The sequence below is a fragment of the Xenopus laevis genome, chromosome 3L (assembly GCF_017654675.1).
Source record: "Xenopus laevis strain J_2021 chromosome 3L, Xenopus_laevis_v10.1, whole genome shotgun sequence".
Lineage (NCBI taxonomy): Eukaryota > Metazoa > Chordata > Amphibia > Anura > Pipidae > Xenopus > Xenopus laevis.
The window spans coordinates 51,989,016-52,016,218 of NC_054375.1; the positions used below are offsets into that span (position 1 = coordinate 51,989,016).

Consider the following 27,203-nt stretch of genomic DNA (forward strand, 5'->3'; position numbering starts at 1 on the left):
GCAAGCTTCTCATGATTGAGACAACATTAGCTGGCCATCTTGAGCATATTGGCTGCTAGTCATCCTATGTATGAGATGCCAGATCACTTACTGATGAATATTTGATTAAGGCTCATTGACATTAGATCAGAATTAGATGCTCTTATTATCTGATCTTTGGGCTGTTTTAGCATGTATAATTCAGGAAATGTTGCGAAATGGTGAAATATCACCAAATGTGTTGGAGACATTGGGAAGGCATGGTGGTGGTGGTGGTTTCATTGAAACAAGTCGCATGGCAAAATTCTAATAATGGCTCTGATGTTTCTTCTGCATTTTTTCACGAAACAAAACGTATCGCAAATTTCTAGTGCGAATTCACAAAAAACCTATGAAGCGGTCAAAAATTCACATTTCTCCTTAAAACTGTAAAAAGAAAGCTTACTAATCCCTAATCAGAATCTAATAATAAGTGCTTATGTGACATGTGATCCTCATTTTCGGCTTGATGATTTGCACGGACCCCTAAGCTTAGCTTCTTCACAGCTGCGCAAACCACAGTAGGTATGTATCAGTGGCACTCAAACTGGCTAACAAAATCCAAGATAGGTCTAGATCCAATAGATCTAAATAGGTGCAGAAAGAGGATTGAAGGTTTCAGATATGCTCTTTGTATACATATGACTGTCATATAGTTGTTTGTTGATCATTGTTTAAGACATATTTGGATTATTTATAGGTAAAGCACATGCAATAAATACATATATGTTGAACATTCTTGTAATGCCTTTCCTATTAGCCTTTGCATGTGGACTGTTAAACTGTACATACAGCATGTTCCATTGAAAGGCCAACATTTTATTCCTTTTTATTTATTTATACTTTCTATAGTGAGACAGTAACAACAAAACTAGTTCTTCTGAAATGCAAATTGAACGCCATGCCTCCTACTCTCCGAATATAGTCATTTTCATCTATTAAAAGTTTGGGTCCCCAATCTCTTGGGACTATCATCTGTCTTTGGCTGTTACATATGCACATTACTATAAATGTAAATACAAGTACAGGTATGGGATCCTTATGGGAAACCCATTATCCAGAAAGTGCAGAATTATGGAAAGGTCATCTCCCATAGAAAATTATTTGCTTTTTCCCTAAAATTATAAAACAGTACCTTGTACTTGATCACGATGGACGCAAATTGGAATTGGAAGCAAAACCAGCCTATTAAGTTTACATGATTTTCTAGTAGATTTAAGGTATGAAGATCCAAATTATGGAAAGATCCATTATTCAGAAAACCCCAGGTCTCAAGCATTCTGGATAGCAGGTCCTATAGGCAGGGTAGTTCCGCCAATGAGGCAAGCTGAGGCGCTCGCTTCAGGCGGCAGCACCAGATATTCCATGGGCGGCAAAAAGCCACTCCTGGTACTTTTAAGGGCCGAATTTCCGGTTTTTGCAGTCGCGCTCTCCCGCACTAGTGTTCCTGCCTCGGATGCCTCCCCTCCCAATAGGTAATCCGGCGATGGGGGGCAGCATTTTAGGAGCCGTCTCAGGTGGCTCTTTCATCAGAATCGGTGCTGCCCATAGGGGCAAGTAACTGAATACCGTATATACTCGAGTATAAGCCGAGTTTTTCAGCCCCCAAAATATGCTGAAAAACTCTACCTCGGCTTATACTCAGGTCAAGTGCAAAAACGGTCGCCGGCATCTAAGAATAGTCGCCGGCGTCCAAGAATAGTCACTGGCGTCCAAGAATAGTTGCCAGCGCCCAAGAATAGTCTCCAAGAATATTCGCCGGCGTCCAAGAATTGTCGCCGGCATCCAAAAACGAGACGCCGGCACCTCCAATGGGAGCAGAAACCCTAAATTTTTTGACTGAAACTTTCCAGAAGCTGCTTCATTTCTCACGCTCGGCTTATACTCGAGTCAATAAGCTTTCCCAGTTTTTGGAGGTAAAATTAGGTACCTCGGCTTATACTCGGGACGGCTTTTACTCGAGTATATACGGTAGTTGAAAAATAAAGTCAAACATTATTTCTGACTATTTCTGCTTAAGGTTTCAGCCTGGTACCCTGAGCTTAAAAGAGGCAAAGTCAAAATTTCAAAATGCCCTTTTGGTGTTCTCAAATATGGTCCAATTTATTTTCAGCAATGAGTGGGTAGATACAGATTATTCATGCATATAATGCATACTAAACATCGACTTACCGTATTTCATTTACATAATTTGCTTTGCAGAAAGAATGCGTACATTAGCCTGAAATGGTATTCACTTTAAGTGAAAAGCACAAATGCTGGGTGGATATATCATCATTCTAGTCCACAGTAAAGCTGAATTCTACATGCACTTTAGATTAAACAGATTTATTTTAATGGATTGGTAAGATTCATGCCTTCAATTTAAACTGCTTAGTAGATATATATATATAAGATACTTATCGTTTACCACTTCTGTAGGTTAATAGAAAGCAACATAACTTATCTCTGTCTTTTGCTCTCACGTTCATTTTATCCCTGTCTTTCACCCTATGACTATATTTCCCAAGCAGTCATTTCTCCTGAGAGTCCCTCTATAGTGGCAGTTTAAAGATAATGAAATGGAGATCCATTATAATCTGAGACCATGTGACAATTTATAGATATTTTCAGTGTTTTCTGGCATGATCCTTGAAACTGTATTTAAATTGTACAAGTAGCGAGCCACTCAAATTGGCAGAGTTTCTAGAATTGGCGTTTTCCTGTGCTATTGTCTGACTGTGAGAGTGTCGTAGTGATACTCTGTTCATGTTTGCAGTGGTAAAATGAACCTAATTGAAGCATGTTATAATGCTGCTGGGCCAGTTTCTAGGAAATACGTCAGTTATTGTTGCAGCTCTTGTTTTCACTTGCTATCTCCTCATTATTGACAAGGTGAAAGGAAAACATGACAAGTCCGTGCTTGCTAAGAACAATATTTTCTGTTATACTCCAAGTCAAGTTGAAATATTACCACATACATTATCTCCTCCCATGTACGCAGTGAAGGAGCCATATTTCAGAAATTCTTCTACATAAACTTAGCCATCTAAATATTAGTTTAAAAGGACTACTAATTTTAGAAGTAACCTTTAGTTATTTAGTCTGTGCTTTTAGCAACAAAATGTTATAAATAGGTACTGACATTTCCCTGTTGGTTTCCATGATTTATAATACTAGTAGCCTGCTTGTCACTCCACAAAGGGTGCATATGTTTTTTATTTAACCCAAACTCTATACTCCTGAGTTATTCCCAATGACATCTTGTTTCTCCTTCCCCAGGGATCACTGCCAACATTTAAAAGTAATTCTGAGGGCACTTACATATGAGGCTGGCCCGCATGAGAATTCCAATAATAGGGGCAATAGAGTGCCACTCTCATACTATAATGGGCAAGATTATTACATTTCTATTGTATTTTGAGCAAGCCTTTTCAATGACTCTATTTTAAAGAGTTTTTTTAGTTCCAAAGATATGATTATAAAATTGGTAAGCCACCATACCACATCAAGGTAACCCCATATGATGAAAATATAGTGCAAATACCTGCACTTGAATAGATACTAAATTACTTACTAACCAGGGTCCAGAGAATGTGCATTGATCAATCTCCTCCCTTTTCTGTATACTTGTAAATACAGTATGTAATACAAAACATTTTTTAAAATTCAAATTTGTGAAGTTTCCATTTTCTTTTCAGTTTGAAAAAACTCACCATACTTGAATGTGCGATTATTAATTGAAAAAGTTGATTGTTTAAAAACATGGGGGGAAAAGTGAAATACATTACAGTTGCATTCAGTGACAGACTGGGGTGGCTGGAGCCCTCACCCTAGCAGCAAGCACTTACAAATATCACCCACACCACACATCATGTACCACACGTCTCCCTGGCAGCCTCAGTTGGGGTGGGTGGTGGGGCCAGAGATCTCAGCAGGTTTTTCCCAGTGTCCCGCCAGCCCATTCAGACCAATTTATAAAAAAAATTAAAAAACCTGAATTTAAAAAATGTACTGCTACTGTACACTGTATACTTTTAGATTTTGAATTTTTGCATTCAATTTTTTTGGGCTTAATAAATCTTGAACATTCAAGTTCTTGCTTATTGGTCGCTATAGGTTATTTTAAGGCTGCAAAGGGGTGCTTGAACGCCAACGCATTTTCACCAAAAAAACGGACGCAGGCGTCAAAAAAACGGACACCGGCATCAAAAAAATGGACGCCGGCGTCAAGAACGGATGCCGGCATCAAAAACGGCGCAGTTTCGTGAATTTTTTGCCGTTTCACGAATTTCGCATGAAATTCGAGATTTTTTTGCCGAAGAGAAACGGCGCAAATTCGCCCATCACTAGTGCTGCCTGGTCAGGGGTGATGTTAGCTACAAGGTCCCCCTATGCCAACAGGCACAGCGTCACCTGAAGTGCGTTTTAGGAGCAACTGACTGTGGATAAAAACACAAGTTGCTCACTGCACTTGCGGTCATAAAAGAGTACTATAATGTAAACAAATCATATATAATCCAGGTTGTCAGTAGGTTCTGTTTATGTATGTGAGCAGTTAAAATAATGTGATGCTGGAATGGTAAATCTACTGTTCAATCTTGACCTCCTATGGACTACAACGGACATGTATTGTACATACCATATCTTGATTTAACATCACTGGGCCAGATTTACTAAAACCTGCAAAATATCACTTATCTTTCCTGGTATAAATTTTTAAGTGTCAGAATCCGCCTGGGTTGGGTTGGGAAAAATTAAGTTAGATGTGAATAAATGTAGATGACCAATATTCTTTGTTTTCTAGATAATGTTGCTAATAGCCCATTGGCTACATTACTGTATAAAACCAACATGTTTACTTTGTTCAAATAACGAGATAGTTGCTGGTAGACTTACAATAATCTGCCTGCTGATATTTTTGTTTTACACCACAGTTTGAGAAAGCAAAAGTTCAGCAGTAATGAATGTAGTCACATGCATACACTAAGCACTTAAAGGCTATTTAATATTATTAGCTTTCTCATACTAGTCACTGCTTTGACATTCTAAGAGCTGCTGGATTCTTTGTATTAAAATAATAGCCAGGTTGCAGCACATTGTTCCTGGTTTGTACATGACATTTGTTAGGGCATAATACAATCTTGTAAAAGTGTGTCATGCTGAATAGAGTCTTCAATACACGTCAATACCTCAAAGATGAGTTACAGCAGCCATCGCTGTTGATAAAGGAGTTTGCTTTGTGTTGAGGTTATGTATTTACTTTGCTCAATGTGCAATCAAGTGTTAGATACTCAACATGGTGCCTGCAAGACAGAAAGAAAAATATTCCTTTGCTGTAAAAATGAATGGAACACTTTTAAATTCACAATGAGCGGAAAAAATTGCATCAGGAGAATAAAATGGTGGCAAAGGGATAATGTATGTACTGAAAATTCATACAGACCTGGTAGTGACACTACAGCCATTTTGGAACAGATTGGGTAATAATTTTAGAGAATGTTTGTGACTGTCATGTTTATTCCTCTAAGCTGTCTCTATGTTCTTATGGCAGTCTTGAGTTGTTAAAAGGGTTAGCACTTACTGTATATTGGGCTGGACATTAGGAACCTTTAAAAGCAAAGAACTAAATCAGCATCTATTTAAATAAACATCCCATCAAAATGGTAAGACATTTTATCTATTTGTGTATGTTTCAGGTTGCTAAATCTTATTGTAAATTCTCAATTTCTGATATAAAAAAAGTCTAAACATCTTATAAACTTTCACGATTCCATATGGGATATATATTAAGTGAGAAATTAGTCATATATGAACCCAGGGCAACATTCAACATCTGTACATTTAGGTATACTGTATGCTCTACCTTAAAATAAAATCAGACATGTGGAACCACATGTTGAAAAAACTGGCAAATGACAAAAGCTACTATAAGCTGACACTTTTTTGTCCTATATTCCTATTTTTCTTCATAGAGTAGGCCTCCGAGGCAATAATAATATTAGGTTTAATAGTTTAAGAATTTGGACATCTCTCTTTGTTTTTAACCTCTGGAATATCAAATTGCACTTAAGATCAATATCTGCCCAAACTTGACATTTTCTATAAAACAAAGGCAGTACTATATAAAGGCACTTGACATTCAAAGTGAAGCACTTGATTTAGTGCAGAGCCATGCCAAAGGGTGGGACTTTCTAAAACTACATGCAATTATATATCTTAATTGCTTAGAACATAGTTGCTCCCAACAGAAACTGGACAGAAAACAGTCTCAGACAAAGCTCTCTTGAGACATGCAGGGTCAGCTGCAGTCAAATGGATTTGTCTTATTTGTAAATGCTGTTCATTTTTATTTGGCTTTGGCAAATGACAAACTATGTGCTTCTCATCATGTGCTTTGTTTTGAACTAAGGGCAACTGCCATTATGCACCTTTGTTTGTAGGCATTTATTTTAATAGGGTGGGAGGCCGTGGGCATATTTCTAAACCTCTCAATTTACACATACATTTTTCAGTGGCTTTTTGATTTTCATATTAGATAACAGCCCAATGTTGGATGCATTTCTAGCATAACTTTTATTAAACTTATTCATCTAGGTTTCTAATTCACTATATATTCTCCAGCAATGGGTGTCCCTGTTCTTTAGTCTTAAAGAATCACTTTCCGTCCGTTTCCATTAGTTCTTTCAATCTATTCTGTGCATGACATTTGGGTAAAATGCAGATGAATTTGAGCCCTGAATGATAATGCATATTTAAGATCAGCAACTCTATAAATGTGTTCCTATTACTGTGGGTTTCACAGTAATAATTATAGACCCGGCAAATTTAACCATAGGTAGTAAATTTATATTTCTGGAAGCAAAGCTGAACCAACAAAAAAGCCATTTCTGGTTGCAATTTGCACCCTTTCCTGTTGCCTGTAAGTTAATTTTAAATAAATGTAACATCAGGCAAGAAGTATGGCCCTAGGAGCCCATGGATAACCTATGTCCCCATATCTGATGGTTTAATTAAGTGAAAATAAATGGATGTTGGATTCTCCTTAGAAACATTACAAAAAAATTACATGGAAATCAAATTAAATCAATTATTTGCTATTTGTAACTGAACACAAGTGCCTAGGTGGCAAAAAGCGTATTGCATGAACTCATACATCTTCTTGTGGCTATCAATACGTTCTTTATTTCTTCCCCAGATAGCAGCAAATACAATTTCTCAGCTTGCTTGTAAATTACAAATGAACTCATAGCATAAATAAAATATGATGGGCATCACAAATTTATGAAAAGCTTTCTTAATTGGTTTACTCTAATCATTAATAACCCCCTGTCTATTCTCCATAAAGTTTCCATAAACTGACCACCTTTTCATTTTACATAGCAAATATTACAGTATTAGGAAGGAAAGACATAAGGTTTGTAAATGTTTTTCTAAATATGTAATTCCCAGTGAGATTTGCTATTCATTTAAAGAGGCCGCTCATGCATTTCTGGCAATAATGAACCCAGTTAGACATGGGATGCATCGTGCAAGAAGTGAAGAAACCTGTATCTCTTCGGCCCTTTTGAAAAACTGTCTTCATTTTAAGTATGAATTAAAAATATCAGTTTGTTCACCACCTAAGTAATCTATAATCATGCAATTTTCATAATCCTTTGGAGCTGAAGACTTAGGGGCCGATTTACTATCAATCAAATTTCTATTTTTTCCACAAATATATAAAAATGTGTGGTTTTCCTATTTTTCTTAAAAGCTCTAAAATTTCAAGATTTATAAAGCTTAAAAACCATGAAAAACTCTAATATATAAGTTGTTGAGGTCCTATAGAAATCAATGGGAACTGCACTGATCCGTTTTTTTTCATTAGGTATATGTATTTTTTTTGTATTGTTCAGTGTTATTTTCAGTGTTACTTTTTGTAGCCTGATCTTTTATTTAATTTTATGACATTCGTGGTGTGGACAAAGTGAGTTTAGTTTTACCACTACCACTAAAATGAGGCTGTGGATAAATAGGCATCTTAGAAACAAGTACAGTAGTAAAGACATGAGAATAAACTGTTCTTTTCAAAATAAATACATAAGTAGATATTACTATCCTTTATTTGTATAAGGCTGAAATATTCTGTAGAGCTTTACAAAGAATATATCATTTGCTCCCCCAGTTGAGTTTACAATCTAAGGCCCCTATTATGAACACATGGTCTCATAACCCTAACTGTATGCGTTTGCAGAGAAGGAGGAAACCAGAGTACCCAAAGGAAACCCAGAGACTCAGGTAGAAGATACAAACTGCTTGCAGATGTGCCGTTGCTGGAATCAATGCTTGGAACCTAGATTGAATTAGTTCACAGTTATGCATTCTTTTTTACAGTTATTGAATTATTTAACAGTTTAAATTATTTCGCAGTAGGTGTTCGAAAGACAAGAAAACACCCCTGACATAATTTTACCGCTATAGAATGTCTCCATTTTTCCCTCCTGAAATCTTATATATCTATCTTTTAAAAAGAAAAAGCACATAAAAGGGCTTTACCAGTCATACCGGTATTTTAATCTAGTCCCGAGGAGCACACAGCTGCCATCTTGGAAAATGAGTGAGTAACTTTCTCGTCTTCAGTCCTGTAACAGTGCAAGTGCCTTTCATGTAACCAACATGTCATGGTCAAGGGCTTCTAACTAGACATAAACAAGCCCATGTCATAAAGCTATAGGCATGCTGAACAATAATGGCAGGTCTGTCTGCTGGATAGACAGGATGTTGACATCACCCATTTATCTACCAAGAGACTAGTTAGAGACTAGAAAATCTCTCCCATTTTGCCTCTCTGAAATTTTTTTTTTAAGTCAATGGGCATTTTTTTATCAAGTTTTTCTCACTCCAAATGCATTTAAGTAAATGGGCATTTTTCTCATGCCAAATACATTTGTTAACTGATTTGTTTTTCTCTAGTTTTCGCACAGTTTTTTCTCTTGTCAAATGCATTTCCTCACGGCAAAAATTTGTTTAGCGAAAAAAAATTGCCAATGGCAAAACGTGGTATTTTGGCACAAATCCATGCTTGACGAAAAAATACTGCTCATCACTACAGGAGACATCATTCATTCAGGGTTACCAAAGAATCACAACTAATGCTAAGTAAATATTTTGAAGCTATTCAAATTCATAAAACAATTCATATGTTAGTTATGTTCTTTGGACTTCTTTTTCCATCAATGAATTGCTAGATTTAATCCAGCAGATCAATGTGTCCAAAAGTTCATAATGAATCACCTGGTTTGAGTTTTTTTCTATGGGTTTTAGAGCTCAGTGTGCTGCTCTGTACTCTAACACCCTACCAATTCAGAAAGTATCTAAAAACTATTCTCTGAATATTTAAAACTATTCTCTGAATATTTAAAAAACAACAAGGGTTTATTAATCATACATTTATCAAGGCATGTGACAACACCATTTATATGAATAGTTTATTCATGGTTTATGTAGACAGTATAATGACTTCCATTAAATACCATTGCATGTATCTCTATAATTAAAAGTGTTTGTTGGAAAAGTTGTATAAAATAACTGTCTATGTTTCAAAAAGTTTTTGGTCCATTATAAAGCTTGTATCAAAAGCTTATAGTTTAAAAGGGACCATATTTGCTGCATGTCTGCTGAACCGGGTATGTCAAGTTTTTTAGGGGTGGATGCCACTGTCTGTGTAATTGTATTACAGTATTTCAACCCTCGCTCTTTTTAATTTCTGCAGTATAATGTGGGGATTTTAAATATGTTGTGGTTTGCAGTGCTATATTCAACTCATTATCTGTTTAGTTCTGTACATACTCATGGTGTACTTATCGCTCAGCATAATTGAACAAGCTTCATGGATAATGCAGAATTCTGTAGCATCAAGATTAAACTATAGCCACCTAGGGACTAGATTTACTTAGGACAGATACTGTATGCCCTCAAGGTTGCAATTGCTATGTGTTTGCAGTCTTATGCTAAAGGCAGGTACTTCTGTGAAATGGGATTTTTCTAAACCATCTGTCAAGTGTAGCACTTTATGACCCAAAGTGGGCTAGCAGCAGAAGCACACACACGAGCATACATTATAAACAACAAATAAGATAGCAGCTATAAATTAATACATGCTGCAGGATATATGTTAATTTATCATTTCATTTGTAGAACACATCCTGTCACGGTATGAACTGCTAAATATTCTTATATTTCATTTAGTCTTTGACAGTGGATTAAGCCATAAGATGTACGGCCACTGATAAAACAAATTAGCCTTGTGTAAATGTGCTTTTCTCTCCTGCCCCTCTGGCTTTATGTCTCAGATCTCCTAGCCCCAATTTACTAAGATTAGTAACATCCAGATTAATATCTTTATCACTGGGAATACCAGTTAGATATACATAAATGTTTTTATTTTATGTAAAATGCAGCAAGCCAAGAAATATAGTTGAACTGGGAGAAGTGACAGGTATAAGTGAAGACACAATATGTCCTAGGGCAGTTTATTTCCTTACCATATCACGGGAGTCCTACTACTTTATTATCACTGAAATTGCTTGCAATTTGGAAGAGCTTCTAAATCAAATACTATTGAAGTGACTCTGACAGCTTCGAAACCCTATGGGTCTTTACAAGCTGCCTTCAGTATATGTTTTACTGTTAGTTTTCACATTTGCGGCCATAACAAGATCAGCTTCTTACGTGTTGTTCCCTAGCCTTTCTTGACCTGCACACAAACCATCCAGGGATTGTTGACATTTCGAGGAAAGCTAAATAAAATCAAAGGCTAATTCATTCTATGTATTAAAAGAATGCTTGCCAATTATCTGTTTCACAGCTCAATATTATATTCATCAGAATGTATTTTATATGTTGATCTAGTTTACCCATTACTCCACAGTGGTTTAGTTGGACACAGTAAATAAGTGCTATTCTCATAGTAACCATTGAAAAAGTTTATCTACTAAAATATACATGGCTAAATATCTGACTAGCTATGAATTACTTTGCTTTCTATTTCATATTTGATACAGTTCAATACAGTCTGCAGCATGTATGCAAACTGAGTGTTCTTCGATAACAATACTTTATGTCTGATTTATTTAAAATGTAGACCACCATTTCATAAAAAATTCATCATATTAAAGAGACGCTATGAAAGGGAAACAAAATGTTGCAGAATTCTGTGTTTCCAACAGTTAAGGATTGAGGTAGGCTCCATGCTGGGTTTGATTTGCATCTTAACATAAAGTAGATTCTGCTAATGGATTTGTAATTACAGAACTCTTCCTTCAATTATCTACAGCTGTACAGAGTGAGTCAATTGCTCAGAAACTTCCTCCACAGGTTAGTTAGTTATGGGTCTTTCTCTTGCACTTTTGTAATGGGTAATAAAAATTGACTTCACTAATGAGGATTATAATAAAACATAATCCTCATTGACTTGTTAGGTTGATAAAAAAAGTAGCTAAAGAAAATAAAATAGTTTTAAGCAACATAATGCAGTATAGGTTAATCTCATTGGCAGTAACAAGTTAATCACATATATTTACATTATTATACAGGGGATTATACAATGGCTACCATGTAAATGATTTTGTTATACTTTAGTCTCAAAGTTGTGACGCAACCACTGCAAAATCCAAATATTATTCCATAGTTATGATGGTTCTCATTTTCTTCCTGCAATGAATAATGTTTGAGCAGTTACATTTATAAATACTAAATTGCTAAGGCCTCCTCCTATCATTTTATAGTCATGTAAATTCTGTGAGAATGTGTACATCATTAAATTGTGTCGTAGGAGAACTAAGGCACCCACGCTCTCACCATTTCCATTAGGCAAGTTTGGTGTAATATAAAGAAATGCATAAATATTGCCCCAGCTTTAGTATCTCATAGCAATCCATCAGGTGTTAGCTTTCTGGCTGCTGATGGTTAGCTAACGGCTAAGTTTTTAAATTGTTCTGTATGGCTTGCATTCTTAAGCAACATTTGTGTGTGTTCGCATACTTGAAAAAAAATGGCAATTAGCTGTTAATAATAGTTTATTGTCTTAATACATTCGTTTTGATGAATAGTGAAGTTGCATGTTACAAAGTATCATGATAAACATTTTAGAGCCTTTCAGACCAATATAAGCCAAACATTTTCAAGAAGGTCAAATGTCAGTATGGTTACAGATCAGGTCACCAGAGTTCTCCATGTTATTTGAAATACTTTTTTGTTTAGAATGCTTGAATTCTGGATTTGAGGGGTAAACGAGAACAGTGAGGTCCAACTAGATCTTGCAGGCAATGCAAACACCCATATCGCAGGAGTGAAACTATACAAGTATTCATCATTGTAGGAATATACTTCAGTTACATATACCTGACTTTATTACCCAGGTTAATAACATGAAATAATACAGGTTTGGTAAAATGTAGCAAAACAAAAATATAACTTTATATTCAAACAATTCTTCATTGATAATTTAGGCAATTGACTCTTAAGGATTGTAATCTTCCCGCTGTTGTTATTCCATTTTGATAATAAATATACAAATTCAGAAACATGTATCCCGGAAAATGTCTCTGTTATCCGCTATTCTTAAGAAATGCAGTTATATTCTTTATAATGAATGGGTCATTTTGGAATGTATGAAGTAAAGATTCTCATTTCCACCCATCATTGATTTCCATCTGCACCTCTCAGGATATGCTGATACAAACTCAATCTGATTAATTCTGTGGTATGAACAAAATATATCATGTCCCAATATAGCATGACATCATTTGTAAAGCTAACATGAGGGAGAGAAGCTCTTACCCATAAGAGCTTACAGTTTGTCTTGAGAAAACGTACTTTGACCATATGACAGTTAGCTGTCATGGTAAATGATATTGTTGCGCATCAAAATTGTCATGCGCATAAAAATTGTTGCGCATCAAAACGATTTGGATGCCCATTGACTTTAATGCAATAAAAGAAAATGTGCGTAATTTCGCCATGAATCCATGCCTGGTGAAAAAATTCGCTCATCACTAACCCTAATATATATTTATATATATATATAGTATATACTTAAGGTTAAGGCTGAAGGGAGAACAGTGAGCTCATCAAACTGAGGGTTGCTTGAGTGCTAGAGTGCTTGTGTCGACCTTACGGGTTAAACTAAATGTGAGATTTTTTAGGATGGTGTCAGATCGATAAAACACATCATACGGATGTACTCGCATGGGTCAAAATATAATGGAAAATCTTTGAGTAAACTACATGGAAAATTTCCCATCCTACGCGACACAACTATCTGATGCTGCGTCTGCATCTAATGAGACAAAATCTGATGGTGTCCATTGAAATACCATTGATCCAATGTTACATTCTAGCTATAGACAGATCAGGCTTTGTAGCATACTACAAATCTCCTGTCGTTGCGTGGTGTTGCATGACAAGATCAGATAAAATCTGCCCCAAAATCAACCATGTATTTCTACCTTAATTCTGAACTGGGGAGAGCTTGGTTTATCTTGTTCTTGAGGGAGATGTAGTTTTCTTTTGTTTTGACAAAAAAAAGATGTTTAAGTTAAGTGGGGTGCTTCTAGTAGAAGTAAATCTAGAACAACTTGACTTGCTGATTAATCATTGAAGGTGTTTCACTACTCGTCCAAGGAGCTTCTTCAATTCAACTGACTGGTACGGGAAATCCTCAGCATATTACTCTTCTAATAATCTAATCACAATGATGCAGTGTAACAAATCCAATGAGGTGACAAGTGTAACTCATAGCGGTTGTGAATGCTGAGCAGTCACTATAAAAAAATTATTTGATTATTGGAAGAGTTGAACTAAAGAAGCTGCTCGGATGAGTAGTGAAACTTCTTCAATGATTAATCAGCAAGTCCAGTTGCTCTAGATTTACATATACTAGATATACATTGACCTGGATGAATGAAAACCTTCATAGACAAGTGGGTTGCTTCTTTAACCTTACTTACATAACATACCGTCACGGTTTCTGAAATAAATGAAGGCATTCCAATCGTAATTGCAGTCTGTGTTTTCATTCAGAACAAGAATGAATAAGAAGGGTGAAGGAGAAATTTTACCATAAGGGTTTAAACTGTAGGGTGCACATATATGTCATAGTTAAGAATGTAAGTGTATATCTGCATGTGAAGAACATTTAAACAATTCTAAGTGTGTACACATGATATGACCATGTACCCATGAGCCAAATGATTGAACTTGACTATGAGCTGCCAGAATGTCAGTCTCTGGTCTAGTCTAATGTATGCCATTTTGACCTTGAGACATGCAGCAGTTGTAGTTCTTGGCAACAATCTGTTCTTTCCTATAATATGTCTGAAAAGATTAATTTTCATTTTCAGGCTGAAGCTATTTCTGTATATAAAATTACCAAATAGGACACTTGTGCCTGCTTTATTTAGTTTGTCCTTTCCACCGACATTTACTGAATGGAAAAATGTCCAACCCTATTAAATGCAAATGTGAGCAGTGAGCATTTGCCGATACCTTAGCGTTCCTAATCAGCAATGTTATTATTTTATTTTACTAAGGCCATGTTATTTGTATGAATGTATAGTTTCCAACCTGAGGATCTGAAACTGTTGTTAAACTTTACTGAGGATAAGATGTTGTAACACTATTTTGGCTATTTAAGCACAAAGGGGTTAATGTCCAGCTAGTGCATTAGAGCATGGGTTACATTTGACTCTAACACTTAAGGCAGGGCCTTCGCAAAGTGGAAGAAATTACTATGTGGTGTACTGCAACTACAACTCACACAGGCTACTGTGCATAAAAATGAGAAATAAAGGATGCAGTGGAACAGAATAGAATATTTTATTTGTCAGAGACAAATGATCCACAGGGTTACTTACAGTCAAAAGAGGCATTTGCAGAATAGATATTCACAAGGCTAGGACTGTATCAGAGACAGCTGCATGTGGATCACCCATGGATGTAGTCAAGGCAGTACAGCAGACCTCCAGGCAGAAATAACTCAAAAGTGGTCCAGATCCCAAACAGTGGAGATGTCATGAGAACAATCTAAACCTGACACCCTATCCACTGTGTCCCTTCACTGTAAGCAATGTTATAGTCTAGGGAAGCTACTGCCTGCTAACATCCTTGATGGAGCACAAAGCTGCTCTTTCTATCTCCCCTGACTATCTTACTCTCATAAAGAGTGCTATAACAGATATAAATCCTGTCTCTACCTGGCCTCATTCATTGGGTCCCTGCTCCCTGAATTAACACTAGAATTAAAGGTCCCTCTAAGGCAAAATGGCTTTACTGGGCCTTGGTGTAGCCAGGCTCCCTGGAAACATCCAGCTGGGTCAGCAACCAGAAGCCAAAAAGGAAGATCCACCCCTTACCAAGCACTGTATTAAAGTGTGGCAGGAAGTGGTCATAAAGCCTCTTGGCCAATAACTGGGATATGTAAATTAACATACACGGACATCTGCCCAGCAACTAGGGAGATGAGGAAGTGTAGGGATTTAAAGCCATAAGGACAGTTTATGGTTGCAAATGAACAAGAATCCATGGGCAAGATGTAAAACTTGCTTGCTATACAGTAATCATAATACAAGCCAATGACAGCAAAAAAAAAATAAGTTGGCCATGGATGTCTGTTTGCTTAGCAAGTCTATAAAAAGACAAGTTCTAATTTGCTTTTTTTTTTCTCTGACCAAGCTTTTGTTCTCAGCATATTCTCTGCTGTTTGTGTTATTATTGCAATGGGAATTAAGCTAAGAAACATCCTCATTTTCAAGCCAATGGTTGTCCATATAATCTGGTTGTCCATATAATCTTGTTCTGTAGTTCAGCAGTTGGGAATTTAAAATCATATTTTCCCAACTGCCTCAGCCACTTGCAGTGTCAAACCTGTTAAATGCCTTTTTATTTTGTATTGTTAAATATAATTACAAAAATAGAGTTATTGCTTCCCACATGCAATTGTGTTATTTCATGTATCAATTTAAATTTAAAATAAATGTAGGTTATAACTGATAGTATAACTGATAGTGAAAACAAACAGAATCCACACCAGTCTTTTTTTATCACCTTAGTAGTTGGTATTTCATTTGGAAGTTTAGTAAATTATTTACTCTAATTGCAAACAATTAGGTGTGCAAGTATACTGTAGATAGGGCGACTCCAGAAACCTTTCCCAAAGTTGACACACTCAGATATGTAATAGTAATATTTATCTAGAAAGTGAAACCAATAAACACTAAGGTCCATATGTACAAAAGTGGTGTAATAAGTGGGGCAGAGATACAATTACTAGAGTGACTTTTTTCACTGCTGTGTATTAAGTTATAAAGCTGTAAAGTGAAAGAATAAATATGAGCAGAATACTTGTGTAGAAACTGACATCATTTGTAGAATTGCATAAGTAGTGCCTGATGCGTATGCAAGTGCAGAGTTGTGTTTTCTTTGATTTTTATCAGTTTTACAATGTCTATAAAAGTGAAACACTTTAGCATAAATGCCATCAAAGCTTTGGCATATGCACTTTTATAAATAGGCTCATCTGATATTTTACATATAAAGCTCATCCACAAAGAGGAACACAATTATTTTCACCACATGTATATGCTGGTTAATATATGATTAATTTTACACTTTTGTTATGCTTTGCTTATTTTAATTTTGTTTTCTAATGGGATTATTTTTTCATGTTAAAATTTCTTACTGACTATTAATTAGGGGGTGTGTGGAGGTTTTGTGGTATTCTTAGTATAAGCATCTTAGGGGTTCTTCTTACAAACACTAGACTTATTATATTCCATTTCGGATGTGTTTTTGCCATGTCATAACCAATTATGCTGAACTACTATGCTTTTTCCCATGCTGGTTGCTTGTAAAGAATCAAGGGGATTAAATCAATACTGTGGTATGCTAAAGGTTGTGAACTTAGTCAACACTTTCATAGAAATTTAAAAAAATAACCAGTCACCTCCAGTTTTTAAGAAACATATGATGCAAATCATGCTAAAAATACTAGAAGGTTACCTTGTTGGGCCTACTCGGCAATATAATTCCACAAACACATTCCAGGATATGGTTTTGCACCCTCCTTCTCCTGCTTGCCAACAAAAATATCCTGCTGAACTGCAAGGGTCAGTTAGCCCCATAATTTCTCTCCTGGCTCAAGGTAGCTAACAATGCCCTTCACCTGATTAAGCTGACAGAGGGTCTTCAGCCAAGTTCAAAAAGATCTGGGACTGTTTGATTGAAGGGAGAGTACTCTAGCGTAAGACCAAATACAGACTCAAATGAAACTCATTTATTGACTATTCTTCAACCTGAAACGTCTAAGACAGGGGTGCCCAAAGGGTAGATCGGAATCTACCAGTAGATCTTGAGTTGGTGATCAGTAGATCTCAAGACACAACAGCTTGTTTAAATCTTCATGCTTTTCATTCAGATATTTATTATGTTAATGTTACATAAGATATAGCAATATACATTTTCCCATAAATTGGTATTTAAGTACAGGTATGGGATGCGTTATATGGAAACCCTTATCCAGAAAGCTCTGAATTTCGGAAAAAAGGTTATCTCTCATAGACTCATGTTTTATACATATAATTTTTTAAAAATGATTTCCAGTACAGTACATTGTACTTGATCCAAACTAGGATATAATTTGTCCTTATTGGAAGCAAAAGCCTATTGGGTTTATTTAATGTTTAAATGATTTTCTAGTATATTTAAGGTATGAAGATTCAAATAATGGAAAGATACATACAAACCCCAGATTTCACTCAGACAACGCTAATTCACTGGAATGCAGAGTTTCGTCGTGGGCATTGAACGCTGGCGAAGTTCACTAGCTTTACTTCGGCAATGCAAGCAATTGAAAGTTAAGATGTGCTAGCGTTTATTTCTCCCTAGTGCAAATTCGCTACAGGTCTCGCGCTCTGGTTAATTTGCATTTGGCGGGAAAATTAAAGTTGAATGGACGTATATGTTGCAGCAAATACATTACATTACACAAGTCCAGGGAACCTTAATAAAGAAAATAGAGTTGTTATAATGCCCTACACATGAGCCCAGTGTATAGTTTGTGTTCCATATGTTAGAAAATGTATGGGGGAACCCAGTTACCCAAAACCAAATGTAAGGACTTTTGCAGGCTATTACTCTGAAAAAAGGAAAAGACACCAGCGTTTTTTGGAAGGTTTTTCCACTAAAAAATATGATGGTACAGAAGATTGAGGAATATCTATGCACTCCAGTGCACTTTGCCTGGTCTGAGCTGGCGAAGGAAAGTCTAGCAAGGGGTAACGTTCAGTAAGATCCGCATTTCATTGAATTTGTGGAGTAATGTCCATTTGCCAGATCGAATTGTCGCCTGGCGATAGCGTGCTAATGACCGTTAGCGTCTATCTCTTTCGCTAGCGAAGTGACAGTTAGTAAATTGGCGATGTCCCTGCAGGGGGTAGCGCTAGTGAATTGACGCTAGCATTAGCCACTTCACCCTCGAGTAAATCAGCTCCTTAAATGGCCCTGGGTGAAAATGCACTAGGCATGCTGCAAGGCATGATAAATATCACTAAGGGCTCAAGCCAGCACTCTGAAAACATTAAATTATTTATTAGCATCAACAACTGGTCTGTCAATTGAATAAATTATTCTGTTTTCTGGAATATTGGCTTGAGCATTCAGGTCTTTTTCTTTTCTTATACTGTACAGCAGATTCAAGTACTAATTTAAAAAAAAATGTATACAAAAGCAGAACCAAGTAATATTAGTTTCCCATGTAAGAAGCCTTTTCATTTCCCAAACTATGAGTAGACTGTTTACCTGACATTTATTGAACCTCAGTGCACAGATTTACCCCGTTACACGGCGCTGATCGAAGGAATCACAAGAGACGGTATTGCTCAATTTTCTTGCGGCTTTATTTGGCACATCTAGTGAGTTTCTGGCAGTGGGTTGGTGAGGAAAACCTACGCGTTTCGTGCCCTCTTTCCAGGCACTTCGTCAGGGACATCTTCCCATGGTTTTGTAAATCATTGGATCAGACACGTTCCATTTTTGAGTAATTCAGGAACTCCCTGTAAAAAAAACAACCACATCAGAGAAAACTGTTCTACAATAATCTGTACAAAAAAAGAGCATCTGTATCAATAGCCTGATCTAAATATATCACATTAACTACTGTACATTGTCTTCACACATCGTCTAATGTAGTTCTTCATACATTACATTAGTTTTAGTGATTACTTTACTGTTATATAACCAGGACAGTCATTCTGGTTGTAATATAATGCATCTCAAAGTATTCTCTCGATATCCTTTCAAGATATTTTCTTGCTTATCCTGGTCAGTTTATAGAGCTAACTGGTTTTCGTTTATATTTTTCATCCTATTGAAACACTGGTTCGTGTTATACCAGGCATAGAGTACGTTTTTGCATTTAACAACATGAAACTATTATTAACATTAACAGAGTCATTCAATATGTGTGGGGAATTAGTGATTTTTTTTTTATTGGTGCACATAGGATAGGGCTAAACAAAATTATATTTCAACATTTTTACTCCCTTGTAAGCCCTGAGGGTTTTTTGCTACATATTTTATAACGGTTTATACATTTACTTTATGGCGCCTATTTTTTCTATTAGAAGAAATAATTCTGTAGACTATTTTTTATTTAGCACAGAGCTAAGTGTATAGTGTATTTTCATTTACATCTAGCATAATTATAACTGCATATACTTCATCTTGTGACACATCAAGGGTCAGTGCACATAATGGAGCACTGTACCTACCACAGGAGTAAGTTATATGGCTCCTGTAGCTTCATAGCACTGTTATTCACTGTAAATTGTACCTAGTGATCATAAATTACTTTTTTTTTAGAATACCAAGGGGCAGATTTATCAAGGGTCGAATTTCGAAGTAAAAAATACTTCGAAATTCGTCCATTGAATTAAAATACTTCGAATATCAAATTCAAATTCAAACTTTTTTCATAGAATTTGGGTATTCTGCGGTCGAAGTAAAATCGTTTGATCGAGCGTTTAAATCCTTTGAATCAAACAATTCTAACGATTTTAACGTACGATCGAACTATTTTACTTCGACTTCAATAAACTTAGAAAAATGCACTTCGGCAGGTTTAATTTGGCGAAGTATTGAAGTCAAAGTTTTTTTAAAGAGACAGTACTTCGATCGAATGTTTGAAGTATTTTACTTCTAATCAAAGTCGAAGTCGTAGTATCCTATTCGATAGTCAAAGTATCCAAAAAATTACTTCGAATTTCGAATTGTTTTACTTTGAAAATTTCCTCGAATTCACTTCGACCCTTGATAAATCTGCCCCCAAGTGTACAAAAAAAATTTGATTGACGTTTGGCTTTTCTGTAACTTAAGACATGTCAAGTCATTTAACTTAAGTGTGGTCATTTCAATTTATATTGCAATGACACAATTAACTCTGGACATAATTATACCATTACTTTATACATTATGCCATCACTTTTTCCTAAACAAGAGTTAGTAAATCGGCATGCTATGTTAGCATAGTTATACAAAACCGTCTCTGTAAAGGTAGATTAGAAAACCTAAATCCAATTCATAATCCCACATTGCAGACAGCAGTTCCACTAGGTTGAGAGACTAAACCTACTTCTGACTTCTGGTTAAAATATTATAAAACAACAGGACAGCTATGGAAGGTATTAAAGGCATTGTTCGCAAGCATTTGTTTTTTTAGATGGGGTAAGTGACCCCTATTTTAAACAGTCAGAAGAAAAAACTATAAATATTAAACAATAAAGACCAATTGATAAATTGATTAGAATTGGCCATTCTATAACATACTAAAAGTTAACCACCAGAATTGTGCAATCAGCTAGCTTGAGAGACAAGAGCAGCCTAAACAAATCTATTACATTTTTTCTCTTTATCAGGATCCACGCAAAGGCAAATGTGCTCTCTTTGTAAATATATACGCTGAAAAACATCATCAGGTGTTCCACTGCAACATTTTAACAGTACAATTATTTCAAGCATGTAGATATGAATCAGACAAATGTTTGATGTGTTCTTTTATTTCTCATGAGTGTTTTGTTCCTGTTTCTTTATAAATATCATGCACCTGGAGTTCCCCACTCCCATGGACAAAGACATCCCACAGCTTGGGGTTTCAGGAGATGCTCATGTGAGCCTTGATGAATCAGTGGATGAGTAATTCTGAGAGACCCACATTAACTGAGGCTATGCAGAAAGTGTGCACTGCAGTGGTAGACCTGTCAGGTAGACCTGTCATTTAGAATATTCTATAATTATAAAAAATAAAAAGACTGCACATTGACATCAGGTGATTTAATGTACAAGGAATTTAGCAATCTAACTCATAGATATTTTCAACTGTATATATTATTTAATTTCAAGCTTTCTGAAAAAAAAAAGCTTAGAAAGCAGTGCCATCAATAAAATGGCGATTTTTATGGTGAATACTTTCATGTAATTACAGTATTTAGCAACCCTTCTAGGCCTTAAGTCACCTTCTGGTTAGTGGGTTGTTTTTTTAATATGGTAAGATTAAAAGAATAACATTTGCAATTCCAAAATTTGGTAGTTCTAGAATGGTTACATGAAACTGTTTAACAGAGCTAATTGGTGGGTCATTATCTGCAAGGTCAGAGGGCATTGAAGAATGTAGGGCAACATAACTGGAAGGCCAACTTCTACATGCATACATATATGTGAGTAACATTACATTGTGTTTTTATAAATACCTTGCCATTGCATATATATATATATATATATATATATATATATATATATATATATATATATATTAGAGAAACTTTATATTTATATTATTACAGCATGCTTCTTTAAAAGTAAATAATAAACCACATTGTTTTAAAACAGATCTGTTTTTTGCCTCAGAAATCAGAAATTGTTCTTATATCAAAGAGCAATCATGTTGCGGCACTGACCTTAAAATGTGGCACACTTGTGAGGTGCCACCAGTACCGCATGCTTAAATAATTAGAAATAATTATGGCTCTTATTTACTAACATTGATTTTTTTTTTCAAGTGCACTAAAATACCCATCAGTAACCAATTAGTTTGATCAACTGACTATAATCGTATTGTTTGGTGGCCATTCATCACCTGTTTTAGTAAATTAGCCCTCATTATTTATTAAGGTCAATAATGGGAAATTTCTACATCTATACAAATGGATTTTTATGTGAGTGGAGCCTGTTTGAAAGCTTTACTGATGCACAAACCAGTATGAGCTGATGGAAAGGGCAAAGTAGAGATCTGTTACAGCTCCAATTCTTACAATAGTGTCTATTTAGAAATATATTTTTTATAGATTTATATTTGCTTTTGATAAAATACAGTAAGGGACAACCTTTCCACCTCTTTCATTAACCAGCCTATCTATAATTTAACATAATATTGACTATCTTTTAACTAATCATAAGGTAAGGTGGTTAATAAATTAACCATGTCTTTTGTCTTTCTCCCTCTCCCACCCTCTTGTTTTCATCTTCCGTATCCATATTTTTTCTCTCCCTCTACATACACAGTGGCTGTTCCTCTGTCTCCAAGTTTCTTCTGCTCTTCTGCAATAGACCTGTACCTGTGTGAGTTCTGAGCGTGCTCTGTAAGTCCTTTTTTTTTGCACCCCAAATTTTAACTTTCTTTTGCTAAACTTGGGGCTAGATTTACTAAAGGCCACTTGAGAATTTTCCTGCTGCAGGTGGGACAATTCACAGTCATATACATAAGTATGGACAAATTGGTGACTCTTTAGTAAACCAAGTTCTGCATTTGCATTGTTATCAAAAGTTGTCTTTATCCCTTCCTGTGTTTTTCCCTGAATTCCTTAATTGCTTTCTTTGTCTGTTTGCTGTCAAAATAGAGCTGTGCAAAATGAAAATGTATAACACTGTGGCATCATTAAGGCACATTTGTGAATGCAGGGTAATCAATTCAGTTGCCTTTTTCACTCCATGTATAGCAGTAGCAGCAGCAATGTTTGGGGGCTGTAGTGTAGAGTATACAATTGCTGCACTGCTGCAACCTTTGTGATAAGGGATAGTGTGGAGACTGGTAATTTGTTTTAACCAGCTCATAAGAACTAAGCCCTTTTCATTGTGCCAATAGAAAAACCCCAAGCACATTTATTATATCGACAACTAATACAAATGACTTAAAGTATAACAGGTTAGTTGGATGAGTATCTTAATATACTCATCCATTCATACTCTATACTCATAGAGCAGTGGGCTAGTGAGTAACATGTTGCTCACCAACCCCTTGGATGTTGCTTTCTGTGGCCCCAAAACAGGTGGCTATTTTTCAATACCTGGCTTGGAGGCAAGGTTTGGTTGCATAAAAACCAGGTTTATGGCCAAACAGGGCCTCATGTAGGCTTCCAATACACATAGAGGCTACCAAATATCCAATCATAGCCCTTATCTGTCACCCCCAGGAATGCTTGTGTTGCTCCCTACTCTTTTACATTTGAATGTGTCTTACGGGTAAAAAAAAAGTTGATGACCCTTGAAATCAGGCAAATTTTAAATTCTGGATATAGGCTACAGAATCCCAGTTTTTGGAGCTTTCTGGATATTGAGGCCAGAATGAAGGTCCATTGACTACAAATGTATTAATATAATGCCATTCATGAACCGGTAAATACCTGATGGATGGTAAGTAGTGGCTTCAATAACATCTCCTTTTACTTATTCTTTGTTTGAGATTGTGAATATTTAAAAATCATAGGTATAAGATTTATATACCGGATGTTGCACTGCTCATTTGGGAGTTTAAGAAGCCTTTAAGTCCATCACAAATACTAGCTTGCCCGTGTACACGGAATGTGTAAAGCTTTATTTTGGCTGCTAAGTGGACTTGCTTTGGGTTGGCACAATATAAGTTAATAGTAATACACCAAGAACAGGACCCCCACTTCCCTCCTACATTATATCAGATAACTATTATTTGGTAAAGCAAGTGACATACTAGGCACAACTAACATGTGTCTTCATTTCTTGTAGACCCTGAACTCAAGATACTAGTAAAGTGAACCACACTACTTGTGTAGTGTCTATAATTAGCCTCTTAAACACTGGAGACATATCTCTTCAGTGATTTGCAAGTAGTTGATACAGTGTGATTTAAACTTAAGTAGGTTACCAAATGTTTGTGAAGCTGCTGATAAATTGTGTATGATTAACCCATATGGAAATGAAGCAGTGATAACATCAGTACACAATACAACCAAGATTCTATCCATAGAATATTATATTGCTCAGGAATCTTGGTTAATCTGACAAAAGATGCTAAAGCCACGGAAGTCTTCCGATCACTGTGTGGGAAGAAGTTTCCCTGTGAAAGATATTCTTATGAAATATTCCTCTTACATCCCTATAATCTCATCAGAACTGGCCTTTATGAATACACAGTCAGGTTTAATTTACATCTGTATGTTTTCACTGAATCCCTGCCAGAAGAACTAGACTCAGGGGGAGCTAGGATCTGAGTACTGAGAATATTGTTCTGTACAGCATCTTCTGGAAACAGTTCATCAGAACGTAAACTCTACACGCTCTGATTAACCATGCTAAATGATTGTATTTGTGCATATTATACTGTAATTACATGTGCTTGCCCATAACACCTGCCCATCTAGCATATAGTGATTTGGTCTCACTCTCTACGGAAAGTGTAGCAAGCATTCTGCACAAACCTCTATAGCATGCTTTCATTATACAGATCTCATCAGGAGTAATTAAAGAAAGAAGCCCTGCTGTGGTGATCAGGGTTATCAGTTTCCATTAGCACTCGCTGCATCTCCAGCAATGGACATTACTTCTGCTCATAATCCCATAGTAGCACTTCTGCTAAGGGGCCACTAGTGCCATGGTCATTCATTGGGACAAGCAATAAGGGTAAGGTCACACTTATTACCCTAAAACTCGGCTTACATGGCAAGATAATTGCATAACAAAACAAACTAAAACTGTGTTTATTTGAGAATGTTATACAGACTAAACACCACGTGCTTAGTTAAAGTTGTTCCCATTGATAGGTGCAGAGTGCAAGTGATAGATGATTTCTTGAATTTAAAATATTTGTCTAAATGTGTTACAATATGTTCCAACATTCAGCCTTGCTTTCGTCATTCATTATGGCAGCCCTTAGGGACCTGTCTCTTGAACAGCATGAAAGAATTTGCCTTTAGGTCTCTAGTTCACACTCACTTCATGGTGCAGATGGCAGCGCCATTTTCCGAGCTATAAACAGTATCATTGTCATAGCTCTTTGAATGGTACTACCATATGTGCTGAAAAATCAGCGAGTGGAGCACAGATGCCAGCTGGATTGTCGCCTGCATACAAGATGGATAAGTGCATCATGGGAAAAATCTTTTATTTCTTACTATCATTCAGGCTCTGATTCACAACATTGTATTACATTTCTCCTACGTCTGCAATTATTTTCCCCTACCCCAAGGAGCAGTTGTCATCTCTTGTTAAATCTTCCGCATCCGTTTGTCTTTAATTAAAACTTCTGTTACTTGGCTCCTAATTTAATGCCATATGAATAAACACAGCTTTATTAGTTAATGATACATTATGCGGTCTTTCCGTAAGCTAACATTTAAAAGCATTAGTAATGTGTATGCGGTAAGTGCCATAAAGCATTTTTATAGCTCACTGCTTAGTATGCCTAATATTTCTTATAAACATTAAATATTTTCTACAAGATGCAGACATTGAAAGCTTATGTGATGTATAATATAAACCTTAATACAAATACAAGCTGGAAACTTCTCTAAAAAGTCATTTGTGTTGTTTTTTTTTATTTCTCTAAAACCAATACAAAACTTCGCCATATAAAAAGGTGTCAAAGTTCCATACAAGTAAATGGGAGCTGTGTTTATCCTATTTACTCATTTTTAATCAATTCTTTTTACATTCAGATCTTTTCATAAATGACATGGCGTTTTTGGTTTTAGAGAAACTGATCTTATTTGTGGTTTCAAAAACCTCTGCAACCACTAAAATGAGAATTTTAATAAATGATTTAATAATAGTGGTGGGTACATAATTTTTTTAAATACACACGTTTAATGAACCATGTGATACAAATGACATCACTAAACATAAATTATAACTGATGATATTGCTAAGCAGAGGGTATATAGTGAATAAAGTACCCCCTATTGTAAAATATAAGGATATTAAGTTACAGAGGAGTTCCATGACCATATAATGCACGAGTATATAATATACTCCAACAGCATATAATACACAAGAGCCATTATTATACTGTATATTATTTCCTTATAAGCAGAGCTTATTGATGTCATCTGTTATAATCGGAGCTTAGTGATGTCATTTCTGTCACATGACTCACTGAAACTTGTGTAATATAATTAGCGATGAGCAAAATTTTTCTCCAAGTTTTGCCGCAAAAATGACGCCCATAGACGTGAAAAAAATTTGATGCACGTCAAAACTTTGTTGCACAATTTGTTGTGAGTCATAAAAATATTGTCGCCCATAGACTTCAATGCATTTCAGTGAGTTTTTGGTGAAGTGAAATGGGTCAGATTTACCCATCACTAACCATAATAAATAAAGTACTACATTTTGCAAAATATGAGGATATAAGAAGTCACCTCGGAGTTCCATGACCATATAAAAACACAAGGCCAAAGGCTTTATATTTTACAGGAGGGGGTAATTTATTCACAATATATTTTACAGGGTTCTTGTTATAAGAGGAAAATTACAATTTAACACATTTAGATTTAATATTGTAGGAAAATGTTGCGAGGAAATCGTGAAATTTGAACTTCTCCTAATTAGTTTCCGTTATATTTCCTGTAAAACATGCCTCAATGCTTGTATTCAAGTTAGAAGCAAAACAGAACATATATTCCTAATTTTGTGTTCTAAAATATCAGCCCACACTCTACATAAACCAGCGGATAAAGAGATGTCATTTGAAAACTAGCAGGAATTCGGTGACAGTAGCTTGGGTGGGTGCTGGGAAGCAGAGCCAGAAACAGAAAACATGAGCAGATCCTGACAGGCTGGCAGGTGAGTAAATGAGCACAGAACATGAAACAGGTACCACAGTCAGAAGGTCAGAACCGGTGCAAGAGAGCAGAAATGAATGAACT

At 35.9% G+C, this 27,203-nt stretch overlaps 1 protein-coding gene across 2 annotated transcripts in view; it reads left to right on the forward strand.

Moving 5' to 3' along the window:
* The window catches only part of htr4.L (5-hydroxytryptamine (serotonin) receptor 4, G protein-coupled L homeolog), a 233,178-nt gene that overhangs the window by 175,460 nt on the left and 30,515 nt on the right, over window positions 1-27,203 (forward strand). Inside the window, exon 7 of one of the 2 annotated variants that reach the window (XM_041586219.1) lies at window positions 22,591-22,667. The exons of the other annotated variant lie outside the window; for it this stretch is intronic. Coding sequence (XP_041442153.1) covers window positions 22,591-22,651 — 61 coding nt within the window. The 3' untranslated portion in view covers window positions 22,652-22,667. The remainder of the gene's footprint in view (window positions 1-22,590; window positions 22,668-27,203) is intronic. 2 annotated transcript variants of the gene reach the window in all.